The sequence below is a fragment of the Artibeus jamaicensis genome, unplaced genomic scaffold (assembly GCF_021234435.1).
Source record: "Artibeus jamaicensis isolate MK-2021 breed Jamaican fruit bat unplaced genomic scaffold, CSHL_Jam_final contig_354, whole genome shotgun sequence".
In the NCBI taxonomy this organism is placed as follows: Eukaryota; Metazoa; Chordata; class Mammalia; order Chiroptera; family Phyllostomidae; genus Artibeus; species Artibeus jamaicensis.
In genome coordinates, this window is record NW_026521803.1 from 12,051,138 (window position 1) to 12,065,700 (window position 14,563).

At 47.3% G+C, this 14,563-nt stretch overlaps 1 protein-coding gene across 4 annotated transcripts in view; it reads right to left on the minus strand.

Moving 5' to 3' along the window:
• Positions 1-14,563, minus strand: part of KCTD1 (potassium channel tetramerization domain containing 1) — a 187,824-nt gene that overhangs the window by 3,968 nt on the left and 169,293 nt on the right. For all 4 annotated transcript variants that reach the window (XM_037127849.2, XM_037127850.2, XM_053664357.1 and 1 more), the window contains exon 4: positions 791-1,096. In XM_037127849.2, coding sequence (XP_036983744.2) covers positions 791-1,096 — 306 coding nt within the window. The remainder of the gene's footprint in view (positions 1-790; positions 1,097-14,563) is intronic.

Below are 14,563 nucleotides of genomic sequence, written 5' to 3' on the forward strand. Positions count from 1 at the left end.
GCTAGGGAGTGTTTAGGGTGGTATGGTGGTAGGCAGAACAGGATACCTCTCAGCTCTTGCTTGGCCCATAGTTTTCTAACTGGCCTCCTTCCTTCCATTGTCTTCCACCTGCTGCTGGAGTATTCATTTTCAAATACGAGTTGCATCATGTCACTCTTTTGCTCAAAATCCTCAAATGGCTTTGCATTTACTCACACCGGCAAATGATCCCAAACCAAAGAAAAACAAAACCAAAAATTCCAGAGTGCCTTCCACCCTCTACGAGGCAACCCACAATCTGTCTCTGGCCACCCACTGGCCCAGGGTCTTAGCACTCCCTCTGCCTTTGCTCTCTTCGAGTCACACTAGCTTTCCTGATACTCCTCAATATTCCACACATACTCCTACCTTAGGGCCTTCAGAACTTGCTGGCAACTGCTAGAAGGAGCGATCCCAGATATCCTCATCTCCCTGCCTGACCAAGTTTATGTCGGTTACTATTTGCACCACCCCCTCAACTCCATCCACATAATGTAAGTTCCATGGAAATGGAGCTGTTGCCTCTGTGTTGTCTTTCTTATCTCCAGTGCTCAAACCAGCCTCTGGCACATAGTAGATGTTCAATAAATAAATGTGGAATGATTGAATGAATGCTGTAGAGGGGTGAACAGGTTTACCAACCCAACAGAAGTGTCACCACGAGAGAGTTTCTCAGCTCTTTGGAGGACAGGCGCCGCGTGAAGGCAAGGGTAAGTAAGCAACAGCATTAGGAGTGGCATTCGATGCCACAGTGCATGAAATCACCGTGTACCTGGACTGAGTTGAGGTGACAGTAGCCATTCAGTGGAAACCTAATGACGTGCGTCGAGTCGTGATTCCAGCCTGCGTTGACAGAGTTACACATCACGTCGCCGATCTCTGGAAACACTTCTTCTATCAAGGATTTGTCACCGCTGAGTGTGATCCTTTCTCCGAGGTCTGGGGCGACACGCACCACTAGGCACTCACAGGGCCTTGAAAAGCGACCAGTTTCTCTGTCCTGCTTCCATCTTTCCATCTCCAACAACATGGGCTGAAGCTGGAAATATTTTGCCTCTTCATATAACAAAGTGTAGTCCTGGAAAAAAAACACCACTTCACAGTGCAAAATACAAACATAAAGTACCAAAACGTCCACATATGAGATGTGAATTTTTCACCTCTGTTATTTCAATAATTAAACCTAGGTGTAAATTTTTCACTTATAACACATTTGTATGGACTCAATTTGCATTTACTCATTCAATTCACTTGTTCAGTGATTAGAAAAGGAGCGAAGAGTATAAAGGACCAGGTGGGCCCTGTCTAAGTGCTTCACATGAATTAAGTCCTATAACCCCCTTAACTGCCCAGTGACTTGGAAGTCATCAGTATTCTCATTTTGCAAATGAGAAAAGTGGGATTGCAAAGATGCAATCAAGACTCTTCTCTTTTTGTAGAGAAATGCCTTTGAGGATTTAAAGTCTGACTGGTGGGAATACAGGTGATATCCTCTCGGGTGAAACACCCCCACCAGCTGAGTGCAGGAGACACAGCCGAGCTTCGTTCACTGGAAGCCTGTACTCCCTGTTGCCTTCAGGGGCAACACGAGAACTTTTTGCAGAGGAGAAGGGGGCAGCACGATGGTAGAAGCGGAGCCGGAGAAGTGGTGGGTGGGTGCCTGGAGGCCAGGCTGCTTTCACCTAGATTCAGGTGCTGATCTGTGAGGTGTGGGGGGAGGGGTGGATGGAGATGTGGGGGCTGGTGCGCTGCCCTTGGTCACTGATCCCTGCTGCGGTTGGGTTGGTCGGAAAGTGAGAGAGGCAAACACACTGGGCCTTGACCCCTGCAGGACAGAGGTGCAGAAAAGGAAATAAGTCCATTTCTGAAAGCACCATCACCCTGTCTCTAGGCATGGCTTCCTTTTCTCTTGCTTTTAAAAATCTATTTGAGTTAAAACAGAAATCTAGCAAACAGGTATCAAAACACACACACAAGCCACAGAAGGGGAGAACAAAGCAGGATGAGGGGGAAGCAGCAACTTAGGAACAATGTTATCAGGCAGGTCAATATTATGTCTAAACGTAGCTATGGCCACAATCATCTCTGGGTGTGAGGTAAGTGGATGCCTGTCCGGACACGTCGACTGAGAACATTGTAATCAACTGACATAGGCATTTCTGCCTTGTCCCGGGGCGGGAGCTGGCAGGCGTGCCTGGTGCCTGCGGCAGGGCGGATGCTGGGTGCCGGGCCTCTGCCTTGCGCATGGGTGGAGCACGGGGGCAGGATGACCACAGGAGAACTGGTTTCATTGGGCATTTTGCTATTTCTCTTGTACATCAAGCAGCAGCATTATGGAGACGTCCAGAAAAAATGGCGTGGAGGGAAGAGAAAGCACCAGTGGGTCTCTAGCTGACTCATCCACTTTCTATCATGAAAAACTTGGGCCAGGTGGAAGACACTACCACTGACACTCAGCGGAATGGGCTGCTGCTTTGTCTTTCCCTGCAACTCCATTATACACTGGCGCCTTCCTTCCCTACGGGAGAGCAGCCCATTGCTCTGATCATCTTCATTTCACGTACTGCTCCCTGCTTAGCCTCCTGACCCACAGGCGACACTGTTTGATTTGAGGACTTGAGAACCGAGCTGAGGTGTGGCCACTGTTAAAATGGAGTAGAACTGAGGGCTGGAATGGGGACACAGCCAGTTCCTCCTGGTCGACTTACGCACCCCACCCCCGTGGTGACCTTGCTATTTTGCTGTCTTTGAAGTACAGATATGAGATGCTGCCCTCAGTATTTTACTTATTAATCAAGATGATGGCTCTCGAGGAGAGTTAAAAATAGTATTGAGAATTTCACAAGGAACAGAAGTGAGAACCCCTACTGCCGCCTTTTATTTTCCCATGAGACTTAATTACAAATTTTAGCACAAGACCTGGACCCCAGGAAAAACGTGCCTTGTCTTTCTAGAGTCATCAAGTCCTCAAACCATAAAGGTGCTTAGATCAGTTTTCTGGACCAGTGCTGGGCCTGTGGAAGGGCCCTTTCTAACATACCTGGGTAGTGACCACTCGGCCTCTGACTGAGTACTTCCAGTGATGGGAAGCTCACTACCTAACAAGGCGCTGCATTTACTCTGCAGCTCTGATTGGTGTAAATGTTTCTGTTAAAATGACCTGAATTTCCCTGTAACTCCAGCTTATTTGTTCTAATTCTTTCCTCTGGGGTTTCACTGATCTTAATCTTTCTCTGACATGTTAACCCTCGAAACATTTGAAGACAACTGTTATGTCTTAACATTATTCGGGGTGGAAATACACGATCTTTTCAGCTCCTTTTAATTTGTTACCACATAAAAGTTCTTCAACACTTGACATGTATTTGACATTGTCAACATGCTTCCTAAAACTCAGACCGGAACTGATGTGATCACATTTTAGATGTGATCTAACGTGTGCATCGTACAATCTTTGCTGGCTGGACACTGCACCCAGGCTCAGGGCAGCCTGTATTAGCTCACTACAGCCGCTGTCATAATGACCACCAGTGTACTGGCTTAAAACAACGCACATTTATTATCTTACAGTTCTAGAAGCCAGAAGTGGAGAGTGGGTCATTAAGGCTGTGTTTCTCCTGCAAGTCTGGGGAAGAATCCATTTCCTTGCCTTTTCCAGCTTTCGGGAGCTCCCTGCACTTCTTGGTGTGTGGTCCTGCATCACTCCCACCTCTGTGTCTGTTGTCACATCTCTTCTCTTGCTCTGACACTCCTGCCTCCTTCAGGACATTGGGTCAGCCGGGGTCCCTATCTCAAGATCCTGAATTGTATCATATCTGCAAACTCCCTTTTGCCATGTAAGGTACATACTCATAATCCTACGAATGAGGACATGGACATCTTTGGAGGCCAGGATTCTATCTACCACACAGCATAAGGCAGCACTAGCTTTCTTGGCAGTCCCATTACTCTCTTTGCATTTTGCTGACAGTAAAATCCCTACACCTTTTCCACAAGAGCTGGTATTGGGCTAAGTCTTCCTCATTCGGCATTTGTAAAAAAATGTAAACCTCCATTATTTAATCTATTTATTTTTTTAAAAAGTGACTTTTCACTTACAGTATCTGTACAATATTATCTCTCTTTAAACTGTACACCATAGGTTCTGAATTTGTTCCAAGGTATTGAGAAAAATGTGGACTCTCATGCTATGTTCTAGGTTTCCTTTCCTTTTCATGTCATTTCAAACTGGGTGTTCCATTCCTATATGTGAATCATTTCTTAAAGTCTTGAGAGAACAGGGCTACTACATACAGGACTTTGTTCAGGCCGATGCTCAGGTAGTAAATCAAGACTCTGGATTTTGGCTGTTCAAGCAGTTACAAAACCTGTAATTCTAAGATCATCCGGCCCATAATTGTGGCCTTTGCTAGATGTCTTGTTGAAATACCATGTGTATGTGTGGGGCTCCCAGGGAAAGACTAGAGGTGTAGGAGGGCCCAAGTCTCCATATTGCCCAGAGGTTCTTCTTAACCACTGGGGGCTCCAGTCTCCTATCTTCAAAGTACATTAAAGGTGCACCTAGCCCTGATACTCTGTGAGTCTGTGTCATGGCAATGATCTCATCTACCAGTTTTTCTAGCATAATCCAAAGGCAATGTTAGCAGGACTTGGAGCTACAAATCCCCCTGTGCTGACTCTGAATCTTCACCATCACCTTTTCCTCCTGAGTTCACAAGCCACATGTGTAATAATCCACTCTGATGTCTGGCCATGGACTGACAAGCGTGCCTCCCTACGTAAGGCTGTTCACATTCATCATGATCTGCTTTTGGGAAATTACAGAAGCACTGGCCCTTACTAGACTTGGCCCTGCTCAGTGATCTCTCAAGAATCCTGCTAGTGATCATTGGAGTGAAGATTTAAAAGGGCTCCCCCAAGGCCACCCTGCACTGGGGACACAATGTCATGGGCCTACCCTGGACCTACTCCAAGCCATCAGAGGTTGGCTCCTTGACTCTCCTGACTGCCTGGGCTCCATCCCTTCCTTCATCACGCTGTTCTATCAGGTCTGTGCTGGGGGAAGCAGACGCCGGGGAGCGTGGGCTTCGCTCGGCCATCAGCTTCTGTGCCGACTTGCCTCCAAGCGTCAGCCAGCCCGAGAACTGAAAAAGGTCCCTGTTGTCGCCGTTACCATTTTCTGCACGGCTAAGCGCACACTGGCCGTTCATTTTCTCTGGCAGGCTCCTTTGTATTTGTCTTCCTCACCTTCCCAATGCACCCTTCCAGCCTGGGCTCCTCAGAGAATTCCCTGCAGGACAGACTCGGTCCCCAAGGCCGCTTTCTGTAGCAGCCTCATCCTCCTTTCCCTCCTCAATCAGGATCATTTCACTTTATTGTCTAAATCCCCTACTTTTAAGAGTTGATCATGTTTCCTTTGAGATTTTCTGGCCTTGTGCTCATTTCCTTCTGGTCTCTGCATCTTTTGACATCGTCTTTCCTTAAGGCTCAGTTCTTGTCTGACAATGCCCACCATTCCTTTCTTTGACTTTTACAAACTCTAGCCGACTTGGTCTCTTATGCTAAAGGTATAAGGTGGGAACAGGCAGGAGTTTATGGGGCAGGAGGAGGTTTGGCCCCTGCTCGTCTTTGAAGGAATGAATCCAAAGCATCTACGTTTGCCTGTAGCAAAGCAAGTCCAGAATGTTCTAGATGCCATCACCTTTCTCTGTTCCCATGCGGATTTGATCTTCTTGAATGAAGAAAGCCATCACCCGTATTTTTGCTTAGCCTCATATCCGGCTAAAGGGAAACAGGTTATTCACGCATCTATTATCATGTTTAAATAGTTTTAAAATCCTAGAAGACATATTTTTAAAATAATTGTCTTTTAGAGATTTACAATGGTTTTTCAAGGAAGAAAGATCAAGACCTCGCTTTACAGATGAATAAATGGAGCTTCCCTAAGACCCTGGAGATAAATATATGGAACAAGAAAGTAAATACAGGTGGACTCCAAAATGCAAATGGGCCATGTTTCAAAAGCTTATCTCTTGATTAAATATTTGGAGTACAGACATTTTCCCTAGAAAGAGAAAAATGATATATTTACACACACAATGTCTTGTTTCCCTTTTGCTGCTGTAAGAAATTACCCCAAATTCGGTAGCTTAAAACAACACCCATTTCTTCTCCTCCTGTTTGGGGGTCAGAAATTGGAAACGGACCTCGCAGAGCTAAAGCCAAGGTGTCGGCAGCACTGCCATCCCGCTGGAGGCTCCAGGGGCTGCCCACGTTTTGGTTTGTGGCCAGCAATCACATCCTTTCCTTCATCACACCTCCTTGTCTACCTCTGCCCCTCCGGCCTCTCGCTTTCACTTCTAAGGACCCTGGTGATTCCTTTGGGCCCATTGGGATGATCCGGGATGAGATCCCATCTCCAAACCCTTAACTTAATCACACCAGCAAGGTCCCTTTTGCAAAGTAACATATTCACAGGTTCTGGGATTAGGAGATGGACACCTCTGGGGGCCATAATTCAGCTTACCACACACCATTTCTGGTTCTACAACACAGTTCAAAGGCTCACCAAACGCCTAATGTACTTGAGGTTTTACATAGTAGTTGACAGGTTCTTACACTCAAAAGGCAACTCAACCACTCATTTTAAGATCCGTTTATGTGCCAGATGCCATGCCGGGCACTACGGGTACAAAAAGGGTTGAACCTGTCCAAGTCTTCCCAGCAGCTCCAGCAGCTCCTCTCCTACCGCTGCTCCTGGGCCCCGGGCAGCGCTTGCTTCCCCTGAAGGCAGGGCACACACAGGGTCTGGCAGAAGTGACGCCTCCTGGAGTGTGGTTGGCAGGGTGATAATGTGGGTGTAATCATTTATAGTTTTACTTTGAACATTTCACCTAAAATGTCATACGGTGTGCTGTAGTGTGGTAATGTTATGTTACAGAATTACATGCTTCTGATTTTGTAATTAAAAAAGGGGGGTGTTATTTGTGTCAGACTTTGTATGCATTAGGGCACCTGCAGAGTAGAGACACCAAAAAAATGAGGGGAAATGAAAAGACTTTATATTTTATATTTCAAAAATAGCGCTCGAGCAGCAGTCACCTTAAGAAAAAAGCACATCTCTGCAGGACTGACTTTCCTTTAGAGACTTTGAGCGGGAGGTGAGCCGCCGCAGTTTTTCAGTGTCCGCCTGCGCGGTGGCGTCCACTTCCAGCCTCTCCCGGCTACTCTTGTTTTTCTGGGGCAAGGACACCCAGTCTGAGATATATCCTGACGGCTATCAAAGGAAACGGAAGCAGTAGCAAAGTGCCCTTTCTCTGCCTGGCCACTGTCTGCAGCCCCAACCTCAATCTCGTTGAGAAAGGCTAAAAGTACACTCAGGTGACGACGACGGGGTGCTGATGGCAGAGCCAAAGACAGATCCCTCCGTGTCTCAAAGCCCCACTCTGCTTGGCAAGTCACGCGGACACCGTGCTGCAGGAGTCAGGCCCGATGTGCCGGGTGTGGTGAGGGCAGGGGCTGCGGAGGGATGGCAGCTGGTGACGGAGAGAAAGGGACTGGGCAGGACTAGGAGTACAGTCTAGGCACCGGGGACACAATTCAAGGTTGTGGCAGCAGAGACCGTGGCTGCAGCGGACGTTCTCAGTGGGCTCACTGTCAGGTACCGAGAAGAAGAAACTTCCTGCGGGTCTCCCCAGCTCCCCACTCTGCCTTCCCTGAGAAAGTTCAGCCCTCGGGAGTGGGAAAGTAGAAGCCACGCCACAGCTGACTGACTGCAATGTAAGCACCGGAGCCAACCGGATGGTCTCTCTGCGGAGCTGAGGAAGGAGAAAGAGGCCCGGGGCACGGCTGGCGCGGAGCCATTTGCAGGGCAGCGCTTGCTGCAGGAGCCCGCACACTCCCACCACCGAGGTCCTCAGAGCTGCTGCCCTGCTGTTTCCACGCTAGAGAACGTTCCCACTAGTTCTGTGAGACAAACTCGTGTCTTTCCCATAAATACTGCCTTCCATTTTCCTTCAGTCACATACTGGTCTTCAGCTGGAAGTTATTTTGACCCTAGAGGGCACTGCAGCAGTGGCTGCAGACATTCTTGATTGTCACCGCTGGGAAGAGGGGTGCTATGGCATCTGGTGGGTAGAGGCCAGGGATGCTGCTCCATAGCTTACACTGCTCAGCACAGCCACAGAGAATTTCAGTTCTGCCACAAAGAGTTATTTGGCTCAGCCCTGGCTGATGTGGCTCAGTGGATTGAGGCCTGCGAAGCAAAGGGTCACTGGTTTGATTCCCGGTCAGGGCACATGCCTGGGTTGTGGACCAGGTCCCCAGTAGGGGGTGCATGAGAGGCAACCACGCATTGATGTTTCACATTCTTCCTCCCTTCCCCTCTCTCTCAAAATAAATAAATGAAATCTTTAAAAAAATTATTTGGCTCAAAATGTTGATAGTGTGAGAAACCAAGCTTGACAGAGATCATTTTTGTTGCAAACTAAGGAACACATAAATCAGCCTGATCGAAGGGTCAGTCCCATCATCATTACTGATGGTTCAACCATATGCGCTTGCCCCTGTGATGTAATATGAGGCACAGTATCACTAGAGGTATATTCCTAAAATGTTCAGCTTAACCCACCAAGTCTTTGGACATAACTGAGAGTTCACAGGAAATTGGAGGATGGAGTAATGCACTAACTACACCTGACACGGCAATCGTGCAAATCCAGATGGTGGGACGCTCTGCAGGGCAACTGGCGTGGTCTCTCAGCAAGCTGGCGTTGTATCAAAAGAGACCATGGTAGATAATAAAAGGAAGGGACATCACTGGATTCAAATGTGGTCTTGGTTTAGATATCAACCTGGAAAAACCAGGTTAATAAAGGGTATTTTGGGGTGAACAAGAAAAATTTGAGTATGGGTACAATATTATAGGAAATAAAATATCAAAATAAAGAAGTAGAGATTATTGTCTGAAATAAGTATAGAAAATTCAGAAGACGACGCACTAAGGTTTTAACACTGACAAACTCTGAGTGGTGGGACTGTTCTGTTTAAACTTTTTAATTTTGATTGACTATTTTCAATTTTTTTGCAATGTACATATATGAAGGGGACCCCAAAAAACCCAAAATTATCTTCTGGAGGGCAGGCCCCTTCTAGTCCTGGCTTCCCCAACTAGGTGAGTGAGTATTCTAGAAACCCATCTGTATCAGTGTACCAGCTGGTATTGTTGTAAGAGGCTGCATTTGGGATCAGTGAATTTCTTTTGAAGACTCAATGTGTTTGCCCATCTCATGATGGGTGATTTATGAGCATTTGCCACATGGTGCTGAGTGTTCAGCAGTTTTTGACCGAAAACCAGCACGACTCCCATGCCTCACCTTACCTATTCCTGATCTCACCCCAAGCTGCTTTTTTTTTTGTTTGTTTCCCCAGATGAAAAAAAAGTTCTCAAAGGGGAACAGTTTGCTGATGTGGAAGAGGTGAAACACAAAACGGCAGAAGCACTCAAAGGCATCAAAACTGACTAGTTCAAAAACTGCTTTGAGCAGTGGAAAAACCATCTAGATAGGTGCACTGCATCAAATGGAGAGTGCTTTGAAGGTGATTGAAGTTTAAATATGAAAGAATAAATACAGAATTTTTTAGAAATAAATTCTGTGTTGTTTGGGTCCCCCCTTGCACTTCTATAATATTAAGACTATTTAAAATGACTAATAGACTTCTGAACTTAAGCCACTTAGAGATAGGTAAGTTGCGGACTGCCTGCCAGAAAATTTTTCTATATCTAAGGAGGGTGGACATTCACCCAGAGACCACAAAAGATGCTATTAACCTGGGGGACACTGACCGAAGATGTTCAGAATAAAAGGCCAGAGAGAGAATGATGTGGTTCCCCATCAAAAAGGGAACCAAAGCTCTGGACTCTTGGTGCGATGAGAATCATAACTGTGTGTGTGTTTGTGCATGCGTGTAAGTGAAAATAAAGCAACAATGAACCGATCAGCACAACTGGGAAGGAGGGGGAATTAAGAGAAGATGGAGACACAGTCATATCCATAATAAAACACTGCAGAGAAGTTCTATAATAGCTAATGGAGAGAACAGATTCCGACAGCTTTCAGTGGGCTCGGGGCACCAGCAGCTGCCACTCAAATGGTGTTCTGAAATATGAAATTATCTAAATTGTTAAATGAGTATCTAGCTCAGTCAGCACATTTGCAGAATGAGATTCTGAGGCTTAGGACGCTGTGATTTCGAGATGTCATGCATTTGCTCAACCCAGCATTAAATAGCTAGCTGGAGAGGGAAGCAGGAATCCAAGAACGCTCTCCCTAGCAAATCCAGAGAGTAAAAGTCTTTCCACCTGCCAAATGCTACCCATGTTCCTTTCCCAAGGTCAGGAAACAAACTCCGATGAGGAAGAAAGAACCTATTACGTCATCAGGGACAGGCAGACTTCAGAGCTCATCTGTGTGTGTGCCTGTATTTGTGATTTCCACATACTGACTGGGGCTGTGGGTGCAATTCCATCATCAGCCACAAGGGCTGAGAGGCCGCCTCAGCTTACTGCTCCACCAGGTTCCAGAATGCCCAGTAATTTATCGCCTGTCACCCAGAGTTTCCGTGGGAAACATTTCAGGGCTCTGAGATACATGAGTTTCATCTGACATGCTTTTTATCTTCTGTCTGCCTGACGTTCTTTCCTTGGTCTTTATTTGTCACTCAGGCTCATCATATTCATTATCATTACTAAGTCGCCTTGTACCTGGTCGGCTTAGGTTTGCCAGGACCCACCCTGATTCTCTGTGGTCACAAACATTGTATTTGTAACTATCTATCTCTGTTGTTTAGGGAAGAGTATCAGGCAGACAGAATGGTCTGTCCTGAAGAGGGCAAGAATATGGTGTGTTTGAGGAACCAAGAGACGTTCTGTAGGGCACTGTCCGTAGGGTAAGAGGCAGGTGAGGTGGGCAGGGGCTGCAGCCTTCTGGGTCTCATGGGCTCTAACAGGAGCATGCTGCTTTGTTCCATAAACAAGGACAAGCCCCTGCAGAGTTTTAAGTAGAGAGAGTTATGATACACTATCTTTTTAAAATGCATTCCTTGGTGAGGGATAGGGTGGGAGATGGAGGAGGGGGTGAGATAGAAGGATGTGGCTAGATGAGCAACAGGAGGGGTCCTGGCCATGATGGAAACGCTATGGACCTCAACTGTGTCACTGTCACTATCCCTGCTGTGATGAACCATCATTTTGCAGGGAACTGGGTAACATCGGATCTCTATTACTTTTCATTATTTAAAAGACATTATTTATTTTTAGAGAGAGGGGAAGGGAGGGAGAAAGAGAGGGAGAGAAACATTGATGTGAGAAACACTGATGGTTGCCTCTCAAACACCCCTAACCAGAGACCTGACCTGTAACCCAGACATGTGCCCTGACCTGGAATTGAACTGGTGAACCTTCAGTTTGCAGGACAATGACCAACCCACTGAGCCACACCAGTCAGGGCTCTCTCTTATTTCTTACAACTGCATGAGAATCTACAAAGACCTCAAAATAAGTTTAATATTAAAAAAGTGTCTCCCGGTTTCAACTTGGAGAGTGTATGAGGGGGGTAAGGGTGGGAGAGGGGAGACCAATTATGACGTGACTCCAAGTCATCCAGCGAGCTGCTGGGCCTTGGACCAGGTGGGGGGATGAGAGGAGTGGACTGATTCCAGGTGCATCTGCAAAGTGCTCTGGAGAGACTCACTGCGGGGCCTTATGTGGGAGGTGGAGAGGAGGAAAAAGGGCAGAATGGCTCCCAGGTTCCTGCCTGCAGCAGGCAGGTGGACTCTGGCATCTTTTACTGAGACAGAATATGAAGAGGAGCAGGGTTCATGGCTGTGGCAGTGGTGAAGGGGAGGCCAGCTCACGTTTTGGCAGCTTAAGTTTAAGGAGCCAATGAACTACCCAGGCGGAGATTCTGAATGGGCATTTGAAAACACAGTCGCCCTAAAACATAACTAGAAGTGAAATCCCCCCCTTCCCCGTCACCCCCTTTCCCAACTCCAAGGCCTTCCTTTTAGGAAAACTTGAGTTGGTAAGAACACATCAGCCGCCTCCCTTGCCTCCACATCACACCTTCAACCCTTTTCTCTCTACTCACTTAATTGCTCTCCCACACAGGACAGAGTCCAGGCCTGACATGGGTGACGCCGGGTCTGATTAGCAGGGCCCGAGTCCCTGCCCAATGAGCAGCAGACCCTGTGAGACAGAAGGCCCCTTGTGTCTCCACCTGGGGCCAGCACCTACTTGCTAGAAACAGCCCTAACTTTCTTCCTAGCCCCCCGTTCCACCTGCCGCTAGTGTGTGAAGCGGCCTGCTGTCCTCAACGCTGCAACTGGTTGACTGAGCAGCCTCAGGGCCTGCCATCTAAATGCAGCTGGCTCTCTCGGCAGTCCAGCTCGAGCAGGTGTGTCCCCAGGTGTCAGACTGAGGACTGAAGGTAGAGGACTTCACTTTGGCCTTTGCATAAGATGCTTGCCGGATGAACGAAGTGGCATCAGGGGAAGAAAGAGGTCTGAATGTTGGCAAGGAAAGAAAGAGTATACAGTCCAGGGGTCCCCAACCCCTGGGCCGTGGGCCAGTACTGGTCTGTGGTCCATTAGGAATGGGCCGTGAAGCAGGAGTGGGGCGGCGGGAGAGTGAGTGGAGCTTCGCTTGCATTGCCGCCTGAGCGCCTCCAGTCTCCCTCTGCCGCCCCTGTCTGGGGAAAAACTGTCTTCCATGAAACCGGTCCCTGGTGCCAAAAAGGTTCGGAACCCCTGGACACGGTATACAGAAGCTTACCCTTGAAAACCTTCCAGGAAGGCATCATATTAGAAATAGACCCTCAGCATATTTTCCTTCCTGAGTTGGAAGAGATCATCACTGATGAAGTAGCGGACTTTAACTTACGAGCCAAGTTGCACAAACCAACTTCATGTCTTTTAATCCTGGAGCTGTGCCCAGTCAGCGCCGGGAGATGCACACTCTGAGGGGCTCTGGGACCTGCCACTGACTGAGGAGAGCGGGGTCTCGAGTCTTCCTCAGGCTCATTCCAGGGCTGCAGGGGGCTGCACGAGCTAGTTGCAGTTATTTCTTTCATTTTCTTGCCCAATGTATATAGTTACTTTCATGTATTTATCTTATCATGTAAGATAAATGTATACATAATATAGCTCTTCTATATTCCTTTCCATTTGGCTAATCACCCTTTTGTTGCTCAAAAGCCTGAAGGAGAGGATAAATGAAAGGCTTCCTGAGCCCCTAATTAATTTGGGGTCTATTCCCCTGATCTTTTTTGTTCACTTACACATACATGTAGGGGACCGGTTTGTCTTGGCCTGGCAAAAGTGACTCAGCTCTGTATGGAAAACCTACAGAAGCGAGGTGGTGGGCAGGAGCCAGACCTTCAAACCGAGTTTTCCCGTGGGAATCAGGCCTAGAAAACGCATACAGATTGTTATGGCTTGCTCTTGCTAAAAATCCCTCACCCTGGTCTAAAACAACAAATGTGTATTGTCTATCTTCAAGGTAATTTCCAAAGCCTGTGTAAATTTTCCCAATGACAGAGCTAATCAGCTCATCACCATTCCCCTCTGCCTGTTATTTTCATTTCCTTGATCGTACCTAAAATGTAGACAATAATATTCTACGTAATAGATAATAAATCTTTTTCTGGTGTAAGATCCCAGGAAAACAATAAAAGCCTGTCTAGGCCAGGGTCGGGGCGCTCCCCTCTTGAGGGAGTGGCCGAGGCACCATAGGCACTCTCCCCTTGAGAGAGTAGCTGTGCTGTTCCCTTTTTCCACACAGGGTTGTTGTCGCCTGTGTATTTATTCTCATCATCAGCCACCACAGGTGGCCTCTGCCACACATACATGCACACATTTTTTACATAAATTAGCACATACTAGCCCAGGCTGGTGTGGCTCAGTGGAGTGAGCTCCAGCCGGCAAATCAAAGGGTCGCCAGTTTGATTCACATGCCTGGGGTGCAGGCCAGGTCACTGGTAGAGGGTGCGCGAGAGGCAACCACACATTGATGTTTCTCTTAAAAAAACATACTATACATATTCTGAACTTAATATTTTCACTGATAAAATTGTGGTGATTTTTGCCCCCACAGACCAACAGATATAGAGCTACCACATTCTTTTTTTAAAAAATATTTTATTTATTTATTTTTTGAGAGAGGGGAAGGGAAGGAGAAAGAGTGGGAGAGAAACACCAATGTGTGGTTGCCTCTCCTGTGTCCCCCACTGGGGACCTGGCCCACAACCCAGGCATGTGCGCTGCCTGGGAATCGAACCAGCAACCCCTTGCTTCACAGGCCCATGCTCAGTCCACTGAGCCACACCAGCCAGGGCACCACATTCTTTTAAACTCCCTGAGCATGGATATCCGATGATATCCGTGACCATCTGCCAGTGTAGGACATTTTCTAGCTGAGTCCGGTTTTTACTACTGCGAATATGACCGCAATGAACATCCTGTGTGCATATATTTTTGCATATTTATGTGG